This window comes from Dendrobates tinctorius, unplaced genomic scaffold (assembly GCF_039654945.1).
Source record: "Dendrobates tinctorius isolate UK_male_01 unplaced genomic scaffold, ASM3965494v1 ptg000011l, whole genome shotgun sequence".
In the NCBI taxonomy this organism is placed as follows: Eukaryota; Metazoa; Chordata; class Amphibia; order Anura; family Dendrobatidae; genus Dendrobates; species Dendrobates tinctorius.
This window is the reverse complement of record NW_027361679.1, coordinates 1,256,304-1,273,355: the sequence shown is the minus strand read 5'-3', so window position 1 is coordinate 1,273,355 and position 17,052 is coordinate 1,256,304. Positions and strand designations below refer to the sequence as shown.

At 41.4% G+C, this 17,052-nt stretch overlaps 1 protein-coding gene across 2 annotated transcripts in view; it reads left to right on the top strand.

Annotated features, from left to right (window-relative positions):
* Nucleotides 1–17,052, top strand: part of BANK1 (B cell scaffold protein with ankyrin repeats 1) — a 1,011,739-nt gene that overhangs the window by 847,078 nt on the left and 147,609 nt on the right. For both annotated transcript variants that reach the window (XM_073589285.1, XM_073589294.1), the window contains one exon: nucleotides 8,590–8,841. In XM_073589285.1, the coding sequence (XP_073445386.1) occupies nucleotides 8,590–8,841 (252 nt within the window). The remainder of the gene's footprint in view (nucleotides 1–8,589; nucleotides 8,842–17,052) is intronic.

The window sequence follows — 17,052 nt, the reverse complement described above, 5'->3', positions numbered from 1 at the left end:
GAGCATGTCTGTGTGTGTCTGTGGCTTGTCTGCCTGTGTGTGTGGCCTGTCTGTGTGTGTGGCCTACGTGTTTGTGTGTGTGTGGTCTGCCTTCCTGCATGTATGTTCGTGGCCTCCCAGTCTTGCATGTTTGTGTATGTGTATTTTTATTATGCTTTTTTTGCATACTTTAATTGTTTTTCTGTTGCATGTGTACTGAATTTTATTGTCATAGTACTGTAATCTTATATCAATATTTGCAATTGTGCTAAACTATTTGTGTGGGGCATGTCTGTGTGTGTTTGTGGCTTGTCTGCCTGTGTTTGTGTGGCTTGTCTGTGTGTTTCTGAGTGTGTGTGTGTGTGTGTGGTCTGCCTTCCTGCATGTATGTTCGTGGCCTCCCAGTGTTGCATGTCTGTGTGTGTGTGTGTATTTTTATTATGGTTTTTTTTCATACTTTAATTGTTTTTCTGTTGCATGTGTACTGAATGTTATTATAATATTTGTAATTGTGCTGTGATTGTGTTGTGTATTGTATGTGGTGTTTTTCTTGTATATCACTGTTTTTTTAATTTTCATTTATTGTGGTATTTAAAATAAAGAGCAGAGTAGCTCCTACTTGTGTAAAAAAAAAAATAAACTAAAAATTTTTTTTTATAAAAACTGTTTTTAAAAACTCTCTGTAGTATCATTTTAAAACCAGGTAAACACTTGGGTATACTCTCGGTGAGAGTTTCAGGGAATTATACTAATGCAAACACTTGGGTATACTCTCGGTGAGAGTTTCAGGGAATTACACACATGCAAACACTTGGGTATACTCTCGGTGAGAGTTTCAGGGAATTACACACATGCAAACACTTGGGTATACTCTCGGTGAGAGTTTCAGGGAATTACACACATGCAAACACTTGGGTATACTCACGGTGAGAGTTTCAGGGAATTACACACATGCAAACACTTGGGTATACTCTCGGTGAGAGTTTCAGGGAATTACACACATGCAAACACTTGGGTATACTCTCGGCGAGAGTTTCAGGGAATTACACACATGCAAACACTTGGGTATACTCTCGGCGAGAGTTTCAGGGAATTACACACATGCAAACACTTGGGTATACTCTCAGCGAGAGTTTCAGGGAATTACACACATGCAAACACTTGGGTATACTCTCGGCGAGAGATTTTCATGGAATTCACACACATGCAAACACTAAGTGTGGGTATACTCAGGAATTACACACCTGCAATCAGTGTGGTTACACTCTCAGTGAGAGTTTTTCAGGGAGTTAACACACATGCAAACACAAAGCGTGGGTATACTCAGGAATTACACACCTGCAATCACAGTGTGGTTACACTCTGAGTGAGAGATTTTCATGGAATTTAAACACATTAATAGCAATGAAGGTTTTTTATGTTATTAAAATTCTCTTTCCTTGCAGATCCTTTGAGGAAGAACCCGCCAGGCCGCAGCAGAACCGTCAGGCCACAGCAGAACCGCCATACAACCTTGTTCTCAGCAAAGTATAAAGACCTGAATGCTTTTAATATCCTTTGTATAGTAGCTGAACAAGTGTCTTTATACTTGCAGATCCGTTCAGGAAGGACCAGCAAGACCACAGCAGAACCGCCAGGCTGCAGCAGAACCGCCAAGCCGCAGCCGAATCCCCATACAACCTTGTTCTCGGTAAGTATAAAGGCCTGAAAGCTTTTAATATCCTTTGTATAGTAGCTTATCAAGTGTCTTTATACTTGCAGATCCTTTCAGGAAGGACCCGCAAGGCCGCAGCATAGTAGACCCGCAAGCCAGGCCGCAGGAATGTCTTCTTCTGAAAGCTCCCCCTCACATCATCAGCGAACTGAGGTAAATAATGGTTTTTTTTTTTTAAATCTTAATTTTTTTTACGCGTATTTTAACTTTTTATTTTTTTTAACCTATATGCATGTATTATGTTTTCACAGGAAGCTGAAGCTGAGGAGCTTCCAGGAGGAGACATGCAGGGTGGAGAAATACAAGGAGGTGGCACGCAGAGTTTAAGTTTAGCACATACAAAAACTCACATACATACATACATAAATAATACACCCAACAAAAACATTAATCACAGCACACACAATAACTATGCATCCATCCAACCCAATTTTTTTTTTTCTTACAGTTTTCACAATCTGGTGCCTGCACTAGAGCGACTCCCAGGACATCCCAGCGTCATCGAGGTGCTGCCTCTGGTGGTTGGCAAACGGTAAATAACCCTTTATTTGGGTGATAGATTAATGAACCTCATGTGTTTGAATTGAATGTAATAATTTTTTTTTGTTTTTATTTTTTTTCTTCACAGGTTTCACACCGTGCTCCCCAGAGAGCATTGGAAGAGGCTCTGATAATAGATATGGATGACCTCACCCAGGCAGTGCAACCACGGGAGCCGCTGTGGAACATGGCAAACCGATACCACGCCAACCAACCAACCACCCGACGGCTCTGGGATGAGGTGTGTTTGGAGGTTGTTGAAAACTGGGAGGAGCTCGATGGGAGGGCCAGGGATTTTGTGCGTAAGTATTCCAATTTCAGTAACTTATATTACAGCATGTAAAGTGTTGAATACTAACCACTTTGTTTTTTTCCTTCACAGGTGACAGGGTTATCACACGGTGGCGGTCGCTCAGGGATCGCTTCAAGAGGGACTTCAACAAGGAGATGCAGGCCCCGAGTGGATCGGGAGGACGCAGGAGCAACCAATATAAAAATTACAGAGCCCTGGCGTTCCTCCGGTCAACGATGGTGAGCAGAAGGTAAATATTCCACACACCATTTCTGTAGTACAAATGTTTACATGTTTAACCACCTTTTTTTTCAGCAAAGCAAAATTAAATATCAATATATTAATATTTTTTTTTCTCTTTTTTTAGCACCGTCTGCAGCACTCGGGAGCCTGCATCTGAGTTGTTTCCCTCTGGAGGGATCCCTTGTGAGACCGCCCCCGGTGACCACATCGAGGTATCCGACCCCTCTCTACCTTCCCTCTTGTCTCGTCCCTCTATCCCCTCCACCAGCACTGGAGCAGCAGGGCAGACTTCATCACATGAAGCTGCTGGTGACGACTTACAGTAAGCTTTACCCCACCCCTCTGACACTGCCGCAACATCTCGTCCAACTTTTGGTTCTGGCCGGCAGCGTCGGAGAGGTCAGGAAAGGATGACCTTGTCTGACTGTTTGAGTCTGAACTCATCCGTCCAGCAGGGTTTCCACACTTATGGACAACAGTTATCTTCTGGGTTGACCATGATCAATCAAAGTATCATGGAGCTCAGAAGATACATGGAACGATGAATTCAGAGTCAAACCAGATGCCGAGACATATTTTTTTCAATCAGTTGTCTAGCAAATGGAAGTTTTAAGTACTCACCAGCAGATGCGTGTGATGCAAGCCTGTCACAATGCTCTAGTGGAGGTACTCTCAGAAGCATCCCATCCTCCCCCTGTCCATCCTCACCCTGTCCATCCTCCCCCTGTCCATCCTCCCTCTGTCCATCCTTCCCCCGTCCATCCTTCCCCCGTCCATCCTTCCCCCGTCCATCCTTCCACCGTCCATCCTTCCACCGTCCATCCTTCCACCGTCCATCCATCATACAACCATCCCTCCTCCTACCACTCCCTCTCCTTTCTCTAGTTCCCCATCCCATTCTTCCCAATACCTTCCTTCCCCTTTGCATTATACCCCAATGCCCTCACCATACCCACCCCCACACACACCTTCAATGTTGCCACAAACCTCGTCTGTCCATCCACTCCCATCCCAACCTCATGTTTTCAACCTCCCTTCCACTTCTGATCCTCACCAACTCTCTTCCCAGTCCTCCACTCCCCTCGATGTGGTCAACCCTGTTAACCCCTCCGATAGCATCTCCACCCAACAGTATCAGCATTTGTGATTTAATAAAAAATGTTGTTTTTTTTTCTAACAAAAAACATAAAAAAAAAATTTCAAATATATAGCTGAAAAATGTCACAAATAAACAAGGTTTTTTTTTAAAAAGAACTTTATTGTGTAGTGTCTTTTTTGTTCTTTATTTCTTGGTAAAGGTTCAAAGTACACAGGTGGTGTACAAGGTAAAAAAACACAACACTTGGTAACATTTCAAAAGTACACCGGTGGTGTACAAGGTAAAAAAAAAACACAACACTTGGTAACATTTTAAAAGTACACCGGTGGTGTACAAGGTAAAAAAAACACAACACTTGGTAACATTTCAAAAGTACACCGGTGGTGTACAAACACTTGGTAACATTTCAAAAGTACACCGGTGGTGTACAAGGTAAAAAAAACCACACTTGTTACCCACAATTGGTATAAAAAAAATAAAAAAAAAATTATACTATGTCATCTTGCCAGTCAAGTTTTCCCTCTGGCATCAGAAAATACAGTAATCTGCAAATGTTTCCCTCATTCTTGCCACTGACCCAGTACTCCAAACAGTTGGCTGCTGATAATCCCACAAGGTGGTTTCAGAAAGATTTTCTTCCATGGAAACAGGTTCCTTTGAAAGTACAAAGTTGTGCTGGATGACACATGCGTTCACCACCTCATCCACAGTCTCTGTTTTCATTTTTATGGCCGTTAACAGCACTCTCCATTTGGCAGTTAAAATCCCAAAAGCACACTCCACCACTCTTCGTGCTCTGGTCAATCAATAGTTAAAAATTTTTTTGCGGTGTGTCAATCCACGACTACCATATGGCTTGAGAAGGTGTTTGGACAGCTGAAATGCGTCGTTGCCAACGCACACAAATGGCATTGGTGGGCCTGTTGTTCCAGGGAGTGGTCTTGGAGGTGGGAAGTCAAAATTGTCTCCATACAAACGACGGCCCATTGCGGACATCTTGAAGACCTGAGAATCGTTTGAACGCCCATACGCACCAATGTCCACGGCAATAAATTTGCAGTTGGCATCTGCAATGGCCATAAGTACAATGGAGAAGAATTTCTTGTAGTTGTAAAATTCTGATCCAGATCCAATGGGTTTCACAATCCTGATATGCTTCCCTTCTACAGCACCAACGCAATTTGGAAACTGGCAGGTTTGTTGAAAGTTGTCGGCTATCTCCAGCCACCTTTCCTGTGTTGGCTGTGTGATGAACTCCTCCTGTAGACAATCCCACAATGCCCGGTAGGTCTGTTGTACAATTCCAGATATAGTTGAAATACCAAGGTGGAACTGGTAATGGAGGGAGGTGAATGATTCTCCAGTTGCCAGGAAACTTGTAAAAAAAAGAGAAAAAAGTAAAATTAATACAAACTACAAGCCACAACATAACAATAAAAGTCTGCAGAATCTGAAACCTTTTAAAAAATAGATAACTTCCCGAATGGTCACCATCAAACGCTCCGCTGGTGAAATAGAAAACCGCATGTAGGTGTCCCTTCTCCGGATTTGTGCTCCAACACGCTCCACCAATATCTCGAACAAGTCCTGCCTCATGCGCACATAGTTAAAGAACTTGTCCGGGTTATCCCTCAATTCCAGGTATAGTGTAGAAAACACGCCAAAGGTAAATCTCTGTGCATTTATCGGATGAATCCACTGCCGTCGTCTCCTCAGACGCAGGATTCGCAGTCTTCTTAATACTCGCAATAACTCCTTCCATCGCTGCCACTAGCTCTAAAACCTTTCAAAGATTTTGTAGTACAACACCCTAGATATAGCTTTCCCTAGTTTCCAGTATCCAATCACATTTGGGAGCATTTTCCAAGAGCCAATTATATTTGGGAGCATCCCATTTTGGAGGTGTGGAAAAACGGATCCGCCAAAAAACGGATCCAACAGATGGAAAAAACGGATGCAAGCGGATGAAACGGATCCGCTTTTTGATGGATCCGTACAAAAATCCTTATAGCGGATCCGTCAAAAAAACGGATCCGTACCATCAGCTGGCGTCCGTTTTTACACATTTTTAGCGGATCCGCCATTTTTACTTTTTGGCAGATTTTGACTGATTTGAAAAAACTGATGTGTGAAACAGGCCTAACACACAAAATAAAACAACACGCAGTCCATCAGGTGCCTCACAGCACTATATCAATCACCACAGTGGTGATTTAAAGGGAACCTGTCAGCAGAATTGTGCTCAGTAACCTACAGACAGTGTGTTAGGGTTTGAGGATGGCAGCAAGTGTAAATTATGAGAAGGTGCGATCGCAACCCAGGGTCCACCATGCAGTGATGGAGAAACCACAGCTAGAGAACAATGGCAGAGCGTAGCCACGAGTAAGCACTGTAAACACACCGAGTTAAAAGTCACTCGGTGTGAACAGAGTGCATAGCACCTGATTCTGTTACTCCACAGAGCAGTATAACAACTGAGAGCACTCTAAGCTATGCCCTGTTCGACGTCACAGGAGCATAGTGGAATTGACAATAGTGGGGCCCTTATAATTCTCCCCCCACTATGCTGGTGATTGAACCTGCTCTGACACATGGTGGTATTTAAGCGCTGCGCCTGAGGATGCCTAGTGCAGATGCTAAGTTGAAGCATGAGTTCCCACCCTACACTGCCTGTCTAGAAAAACACTTGTAGTGCTATTGACAGCACATGCGCATACATGCATAGATGGTGGTAACTGTCTCACCTACACACACACAACAAATACACGTGATACTAGTGCACAAGCGTGCACCACTGAGAGAATTTTATACCTTAAGCTCAGGTCCAGACAGACAGTACCTTGCCTGGGGACCAATCTGAACCTGCCACCTCATCAGAGCAGCTGATGTCCGAGCACCAATGAGGAGGCCCCACATCATGGACGTGCTCAGTAGCGTGAAATCCAGACATAGGCTCCAGAGCACAATGCTGCATGTGTATACCAGTAGTCACCATAGGCTTAGCTGGAGAGCCAGCAGCAATCACACGTGCAGCATGAGCCTGAGCAAGGTGCTGGGTCTGGAGTCTGTGCTGAGCAGTCTTCCCAGAAGCTGAGCCTGAATGGGAGACTGCTGTACTGACAAGGTTTGGGATCTATCTCCTGCAGTGGGAGAATCCCGGTGCCTAACTCAGTGTCAGGTTGGTGCCATTATATTGATTGACATGATACCTTGGTTGACAAAATCCACCTTGTGGTTTAATCTTTATTTGTAGTTTTCAGTTAATGAGATTAGATAAAGATAAAAAACTTGATAAAAATAAAAAATAAAATGCTTCTTCCAAGATGGCGCTGCTGACATTTGCGCATGAGCATCTATAGGATTGCTGATAGATGCTACTCTGCAAGTGCGGTCAGCGCCATCTTAGTGCTGACAATTTTTTTTCTTTAGCAAGATGGTGCCATCCTGGAGGAGGCATTTTTTTCTCTAGCAAGATGACGCCACCGGCTACTGCGCAGTCACGGCAAGCGCCATTTTCAAACTGTTTTGTTTTTAGTCATTTATGGATACCATCAAAAAGAATAATTACATGCACAATATGGATGCAATCACGGTGCAGAGCTGGCGCCACCGCCCGCGCCTGCCTGCAGAAGGGGATTCTTTTTAAAAATATATATAATATTGTGTAAACTAGGCGGCAGGTCACTGAGGGATCAGTGACCTGTCAGAATCCATACTTGTGAATACCTAATCAGAGCACCACATGAAGACACAGGCCACCAGTATAACATCGCTGACCTGACAGTGTGTGTAGGTTACTCAGCACAATCCTGCTGACAGATTCCCATTAACTGAAAACTGCAAATAAATATTATTCAACAACCACAAGACGGAGGTCATCAACCACGTTATCATTTTAATCAGTATAACGATGCCAACCTGACACTGTCGGTAGTTTACTGAACACAATTATCAGGACAAGTTTGTTCTAGGCAGCATCAGAGTAAATAACATAGAAAAAGTTCCCCTAACATAAAAGGGATGGGATAGATCACCCATCTTAATAGACAAGGAAGCATCATGGATTTTAAAATTTAATACAAGAACTCCAACTTTAGATCAGATTTACTGTGTATATATATATATATATATATATATATATATATATATGTGTGTGTATTAAAATATCAACAAGCAATATTTTTTTCAGTGTGTATTATTTAATAACAAAATGATCACTCCATGATTTCATGTCCTCTATAGTCACTATATGAACCAGCTCTTGTGATAGTAGGTATTGTATTATACTATGAATAAGAGCTTCTAGTTCAAGGAGAATTGAGCACCTTTTTTAACATTTAAAAAAAATTCAAACAAACAATTGCTTTTAAAATGTTTTACCTCCGGAACTGTTGCTGGATGAATTTCTTCTGATTCATTTTCTACTTGGCTGTCATCCCTAGCGTCACATCTCTGCACTACTGGTGGACACACTTGTTGGTGAGCTGGATATAAATTCCCGTTTTACTATTTGAGAGGGTTGATCCTAATGATAGATTCCTTTTAAATAGAAATTATTTTATTGTTTAGTACTTACCTCTGCATAAATCATATATGTTCCAAAAATGTTTGCTGTTTTGTCAGTCTGAATGATTGGATATTCTGTTAAACTGTATATTTTGCTAGAATAAGTATTTAGCAATGTTCAGTTGTATAAAAATGTACACAATTTTATTGACACAGAAGAAAGACCAGATGACAATGAAAACGAGCCTCATGGTGAACTGGATGAATACTCAGATAAAGACAGGGATCATGAACACGATGAAGAGCCATTGCTAGTCGCTTCCACTGAGGACGATGTGTACATAGTATTTGAACCCAGTGTCAAAAAGAAACAAAGAGGGCAAAGTCATTTTACTTCTGATAACCCAGCACCACCAGAGGCAGCACCAAAATCCACAATAGGAAGCGGTGCATCATCCAGTGCTCAAGGTAAGAGTGACATGCTCTTTTTATTATTATTTAGACTTTCTTTGTTAGAAAAAAAAAGCAAAAAATGGGCTGGCACACCTGTTGGTATAAGTGCAATATGGCCATTAACAGACAAAACCTAGGATAAAACCAATTAGCAAATACCCTGCAGAAGGTGAATAAACAGGAATAGTAAATGTAAAATAAGGCACATAGTTAACACTATTTTGATCAAAAAAACATAAAAGCCATTCCATCGCAACAAGATGTACCCAATCAGGATGGTCCCTAACGCTGGCAATTCACCTCGCATATGCCAGCAGACCTCACAATAAACAGGGCAGAGTCGGAACCGGACCTGACTGTGGAAAGCTGTATAGACAAGATACACAGCCCCAATAAGGGGTCATGCCTCTATATGTGCAAAGTGGAAGAAAATAAATCAAAACCAAAGAAATGGGCTTGCACATTAGTTGGTTTCTTTGCCCTTCTCTACTATTCTTTCCTAGAAACGGATTTAAAAAAAAACGTTATTCTCAGCAAAGCACTTCCAGCTAATGCCTTATATATTATTATCTTTCATTTTATTTAACTGTAATTTTTTGGAATGATTTTTTGATTGTTGAAATATACATACTGTATAGTTTGTTTTCTAAAGCATCAAGCTTATTATATATATTTAAAGTTTCATATTCCAATAAAAATTTAATAGTAAATATATTGGTTTTGTATACTAAAGGCCTAACTGAAAGGGCTATAAAGAAAAAAATATATATAGCCCTAAATTTCATGGGATAAGCATTGCAATTGCATTAAAAATAGTTTCCCAGCTTTGTATTGATGGTCTGTTCTTAAGATAGTCCATTAAAGTTGTATTTTCAATGGGGTAGAGGATAACTTCTCAATCACTGGGGTCTTACTTACCGATCCTGAGAGTAGGGGTTCTGAAGAGTCCCTTGAGAATGGTGTGCTAATCAATCATATGCACAGCTGCTCCATTCTTTCTTGTGGAAGTGGCGAAGACCAGACGACAGCAGGGCTTGGACATTTTTAGCGGTTCCATTAAAAATGAATGGAGTGGCAGTGCTCATGATCGACCACTGCTTCATTCTTGTGAGGTTTTTCAGACCCCTGGTTCTTGAGAGCAGTGTGGATCGCAGGTGTTGGACCTCCAGAGATAGGGAAGTTACCGCTATATCAGAGATAGCAGATAACTTCGAGTCTTAAGGTACTGTCACACTTAGCGATGTACCAACGATCCCGACCAGCGATATGACGCGGTCAGGATCGCTGGTGCATCGCTAAGTGGTCGCTTGTGAGCTGCCACACAGGCAGATCTCACCAGCGACATCGCTGGGGACGGGGGTCGCTACTTACCTGTCACACTAGGCGATCCTGACGTCCTCCCGCCCGCGTCCACGCGTCGCTCGTCGTCACAGCAGGAAGCGCCGCAGGAAGCTGACGACGAGAAACGGCCCGGGATGTTCTCGCGCGATCAGCGATAACCAGCGGGGAAGCGGGTTGTAGGTAAGTATCACACACAGCGATATCGCTAGCAATATCGCTATAACGTCACAAGTTATAGCTATATTGCTAGCGATATCGCTTAGTGTGACAGTACCTTTAAGAATGCTCCTGTAATGTTTAACTAGTAGGGGGTCTGATACCTGATTCTCTTCACAATCTGCTGTATGAAGTACAGTGCGTCCATTTCTTAGAAAGATAATTGTTCAAAACAGTGATCCTTTATTAATCCATGTTATTCTTCTAGCAAAAAATGAACTATTCTCCTATGCATAATATAGTATATTATATGGCAAAATAAATGGTGCCATTGAAAACTACACCTCGTGCTACAACAAAATAAGCTCTAATATGGCTATATTGAAAAAGACGAGTAGAAATTAAAAAAAAATTGAAAAATTGCCTGACCTTAGGGTGTTAATGACAGGAAACATGTTTACGTTATATGCTAGAAGTGAAAACCATTTGCATACTTTTCTTTGTTGTGTATGAGGTAATATATTTGATACTTCAGGATCTTTTCTACCAACCAAGGATCAATCAAATATTATCATTTTACCAGTCTTTGAGTACTAGGTTACCTTTCTATGAAAAATTGCATTGTTACAATACGCCTCTGACCTGGGGTTTATCTTTATACCACCATCCAAGAAGGACTTGAAGTTTAAAATACTTCAGGAGGCAGGAGGAATATTTTTTTCATTTATTGCAAGATGTTTTAACCCAACATAAGCTACAGTATTAATATTAATTCTGCAAAGAACTTAAGATTGAAAAACTAAATTAGAGAGACAATCCAAAAGTACTGTAGATAAACTCGATAAGTTTCAGACATTGTTTTATTTCACTGTATCCACTTGATACAAAAACTAAATATGCATGTTTAAAATTAGTTGTTCCATCATGCCCACCACCTTCAAACATCCCAGGGTATATCACAGTATCTACAGTATATATACATATGGATTAAATTGATTGTACTGGTTACCTATCCGTTAGAGTACAATCTGAGTACAATATACAAGTAACTCTCACCCATAAAGCTCTCTACAGTTCTGCACCACCTACATCTCCTCCGTCATCTCTGTCTACCTTCTTACCTGTGATCTCCATTCCTTAAATGACCTGAGATTGACATCCTCTGTAATCAGTACTAGAGTTGAGCGAATTTGTTGAGATTCGGTTCTGAATACGATCGGCATCGAATATTGTTTTTGCAATATTCGTTGAACACAGCCGAACGTCATTAGAATTAATGGGAGTAAAAATGCTGAATACGTTCAAAACTGATCATCAAACATGCATTCGGCATGAATAGTGTTTGAATATGGCTCGAATATGTCAAAATCAGATTCAGGGGCAAAATCTGAACAAATTCGCTTATCTCTATTCAGTACCTCCAACTTCTGTCTCCAAGACTTCTCTCATTCTGCCTCAGTGCTCTTGAATGCACTACCCTATTTTCTGTCACATTCATCCTTATTTCCTGTATACTGTAAGCTTGTGAGCAGAGCTCTCTCTCCTCTTGATATATATTGAATTATAAGTAACTTTGTAATGTCTTACTCTGTGCATACATGCCACCTTTAAAATGCTGTGGAATATCTTGACTATATTATTCCATTGGAACCATAATGATTATAACTACAGGAATTATGTTATGAAAGAATCACTGGACATGGGAGTAACCAATTTGACATTAACAGCTCAGACTGCTGAATTCTCCCTGTACATACCCCCAGATTTCAAGATGATTGGTATTCAGAGGCAGAGAAAAGGCCTGCAGCGTAAAACAGAGCATGTTTATACAATGCTAGTTTATTTCATGCAGCAAGTGCTTCATTGTGAACAGTGAATGCAGCAGTAATGGCTATCATATAGGAGTGGCCTATATTACAGGAGTGGTTACTATAAGGGATAGTGATGTTACCTCCTAGTGAAGGAGACACACTGCTCCTCTGCTGATGAGCAGTTAGCACCAGAATAGTAGAGGGCTTCCACCAAGAAACCTCTCAACCAGCCCAGCACTGAGTGTTAAACAAATTATCAGGCAATGCAGTATTGACCTGTCCCTTACCCTAGGTAGCCACACCGCTTATCTCTGCTAGTAATTGTAAGAAGTGCTTAGTGCACACAGGTTAAGTACTGTCATAGTACCAGCTAGGGCATACATAAATTGCATGCTGCCTTCCTGAAAATGCCCGGCACTTATTAGATTATCAAACAGTGCAGCAGTCGGCCACTGGAACTGTACTAATACTGTATGTGCTGAGTGCTGCTTACAATTACTGGAAGTAATATGCGGCACTGCTAGCTAAAGCATGAGATTGACTACTACGCGACTTGCTAATTTGTTGAGGGTTCATTGCTGAACTAGTAGAGTGATTTCCTGAGGGATTCTAGAGGTAATCACTTATCAGCCTTACGCACTAGGACACAAAGCTATTTATCCCTTTTAATATGTGTCACTTATCCCCAGCAGTAACTCAGCAGTGCTCAGTACATACAATACTACTACAGTCAAATTGCCGGCCAGGAAGCACATTGACTGCTGCACTACCGCTGAACCCTCAGCGCTGGACTGGAAGGGTATTCCTCAGGGAATCCCTTTACTAGTCCAGTATAGAGAGCTCATGAGTAGCACAGCAGAAAGTCAATGAACTCCCTGGCCAGCAATGTGACTGTGCTATTACTATATGTCTTGAACACTACTAAGGTCCTGGTGGAGATAAGTTTGCACCTATTGTAAGGGATAAGCAGAGTTGCCTCTTAGCATAGGTGACTAACCACTTCTCTACAGATGAGCACTTAGCGCTAGCATGGTAGAGGAAGGAACGACTTTACTTTTTTTTTATTTCTTAAGGTACTGTCACACTTAGCGATGCACCAGCGATCCCGACCAGCGATATGACGCGGTCAGGATCGCTGGTACATCGCTAAGTGGTCGCTAGTGAGCTGCCACACAGGCAGATCTCACCAGTGACATCTCTGGGGACGGGGTCACTACTTACCTGTCACACCAGGCGATCCTGCATCCTCCCGCCCGGCTCCACGCGTCGCTCGTCGTCACAGCAGGAAGCGCCGCAGGAAGCTGACAACGAGAAACGGTCCAGGACGTTCTCGCGCGATCAGCGATTACCAGCGGGGGAGCGGGTTGTAGGTAAGTATCACACACAGCGATATCGCTAGCAATATCGCTATAACGTCATAACTTATAGCGATATTGCCTCTTAGTGTGACATGCCCTTTACAGATGCAGATATTATGCTCTGGGTACTGAAAAGACCACATAGCATAATAAGGAACATTCCATTTGAATCAAATAACTACAATGACAACTGAATTTCCAAGACAAATTTGAGCGATCTGCTGCATTTCATTTGTTTATTTCTAATTATACAGTAGGTAGTACTCTTGATGGCGAAAGCTAAGATGCCAGAAAATCTGTGCATTTAGGTTTCTGAGATGCATATTAAACATTTCTAATTGCAGAAACAGTGACATTTAGGTAATTTATAAACTAAAAGCTATAAAACGATGAAACAAAAAAAATCTCCCAGTTAGGCCCTGATTGATCAAGACAAGCATTGCTGACGCAGATCCTGATGAGGGGATGTGTTGGAGTTAGACACTCCTGATTCATTATGCGGCACACGCCTCTTAACTCCTTCATGCCTGAGCCTGTTTTCACTATCCTGACCAGGCAAAATTCTGACCACTGTCACTTTATGTAGTAATAACTCTGGAACACTTCAATGCATGCCAGTGACTCTGAGTCTGCATTTTTCGTGACACATAAACAGATAGTTATATCACGCAATAAAGTTAATAACATTTGCCACATGTCTACTTTACATCAACAATCAACATCATATTTGAAACATACTTTTTTTGCTAGGAAGTTAGATATGATAAAAATTGACCAGCAATTTCTCATTTTTCCAATAAAATTTACAAAACCAATTTTTGTAGGTACCACATCCCATTTGAAGTAACTTTCAGGGGCCTATATGACACAAAATACTGAAAATTGACACCAATTTAAAAACTAGAAGTCGCAGAGTGCTCAAAACCATATTCAATAACTTTATTAACCCTTTGGGTGCTTCACAGGAGTTAAAGCAATGTGGATAGAAAAAATGAAAATTTTACCTTTCCCACAAAAACGTTGCTATAGCACCAAATTTTTTTATTTTCACAAGGGTAACAGGAGAAAATGGATCCAAAATTTGATCTGTAACTTCTGAGTACACCAATACCTCATTTCTGGAGGAAAACTATTGTTTGGGTGCCCTGCAGTGCTTGGAAGGAAAGGAGCAGCATATGACTTTTGTAGTCCAAGTTTCGCAGGGATATATAGCAGACGTCATCTCACGTTTTCAGAGCCAGCGATGTGCCTAAACAATAGAAATCCCCCACAAGTGACCCTAAATTGGAAACTGCACCCCTTAAGGAATCTATGTAGAGGTAAGGTAAGCACCTTGAACCCACAGGTGCTTTACAGAATTTTATAAAAGGGTCATGCAAATGAAAAAAATATTTTTTTTGTGCAAAAATGTTGGGGTTTTGCCCAAATTTTTTCATTTATACAAGGGTACCAGAAGAAAATGGACAGGACAACTTATTGCTCAATTTCTCATGAGTACACCAGTACCCCATATGTTGTGAAAAACTACTGTTTGGGCACATTACAGGGCTTGGAAGGGAAAGCGCGCCAAATGAATTCTGGAGCTCAATTTTGGCTGGAATAGATTGAGGATGCCATGTCACATTTGAAGAGCCCCCAACATGCCAAAAGAGCAGACACCCCCACAACTACATCTCTTGATGAATTTATCTAGCGGTGTAGTGAGCATTTTTAACCTTCAAGCCATTCACAGAATTCTATAACATTGAACTGAGTAGATGAAAAATTGCCATTTTTTTCTCTAAAATGTGGCTTTGGCTCTGAAATTTCAATTTTCAAAAGGAATAATAGGAGATAGTGAAAGATACAAGTTGTAGTGTTGATAGAATAGCTTTGGATAAGCACTTACCCGAATAGCTACCTCGGGAACCTGGATACCTGGAGCACCTCCAATAATCAGCTGTTCGGAGCTGCAGCTGCATGTGTGGCGGCTGTGTGACGGTCACAACACATGCATGGAGAGCCTGTTTGATCAACTTCACCCATTTTGCCATTTTGGTAGAAACTAGAGTAAAAATGCCAAAAAAAATCATATATTTTTTTTTTTTTTGCACAACTGAGAGTTTTCAAAGCAAAGATGAAAATGCTTTGATAAATCAGGGCTTACATGTATGAAAAGCTGATAAATAATGTCAAGTCAAAAAGTCACATGTAAAACTAAATCCTTGTCTTTCAAGTAGCTGCAATATTGTTCAGCTATTATTTTACTAATATTCCACCAACATAATCCAAATCCAAAGGAAAAAAGAGGGGGACTCCAGCACCAAAATTAGTGAAAAAAAGATAAAACTCACATTTATTAGGAAGGTTTTAAAATCATATTAATAAGCCACCATGACAGGCAAGGCTACCTTACGCGTTTCAGGCAGATATTACATGTCCTTAGTCATAGGTATATCTTACCAAAACTAGGAAGCTTAAATAAATGAATACATGAGGAGACTGCAGAGTGAACACCCAGTTTCAGGTAATTAATTAGTTCCACCTTAGTCAGACCTAAGCAATTAATACTGCTAAACAAAACTAATATATAAATAAGAAATATATGTTTGCAGGCATAAATGAATACGTGCAAAAACAGCAAAAAACCATCAATCACAATAGACGTAAATAGAGAAGTATTGCAGCAAAATATTTTCTCTTTTTTGCTATCCACCAACATAATGTCAGCATGTATTGTTACCAAATGTAAGTAGACGTCGGAATGGCAAAATTGTCTTGTTATGCAGATAGAAGTTTAAAACTTACTTAAAGGGAACCTGTCACCAGTTTTGACATATAACAGCTAAAACTGTAACCTTATCCAGCGCCTTTGCTGCAGTTCTCTTGCGTGGTATGTAAATCGGGTCGCCGGTCTGATGGTCGTGGCTTCGGGCTTCTCCCCCCTGGCTGCTGCTCACCATCCTCTTTCTTTAATTGACGTGGATGACCCCTTGCATCATCCACATTGCCAGGCAAAATCTTGCTCCTGCACATAGACATTGCGGCTCACTCCTGCGCACTATGCTTTGCTCTACTGCATGCACTTATGTTTTCGACTCTGCCACATCACTTAAAGAAAGCGGATAGCAAGCAGCAATCGGGGGGAATGGAGAGGCCCGAAACCACGCCGTTGGACCTGACCAACTCGATTTTATTACAGCGCAGGAGAACTTAAAAAGGTTCTTGGTGTGTATACAGGGGGAGTATAGGGGTTATTTAAAGGGAACCTGTCACCCCCCAGGCGTTTTTAAGTAATAGGGCCACCTTGTGCAGCACTAATGCTGCATTCTGTCAAGGTTGCTCTTTTATTTAGTGTCCCTTCCACCGCCAAAATAATCGAAATTGGTCAGACATACCTGAAGTTTAACCGGGGGGCAGGTCTTTCCCCCCCTGGACACAGACGCCTCACATCCATCAGTCATGTCCTGTTTTTGAATTTGGCGCTGCGTCCTCAGCATTCATTGGTGCTGTAATATTCTTTCTTGGGCATGCACAGCTAGTGCTGCCCGTTCTATGACATCGCATGATGTGACATCATG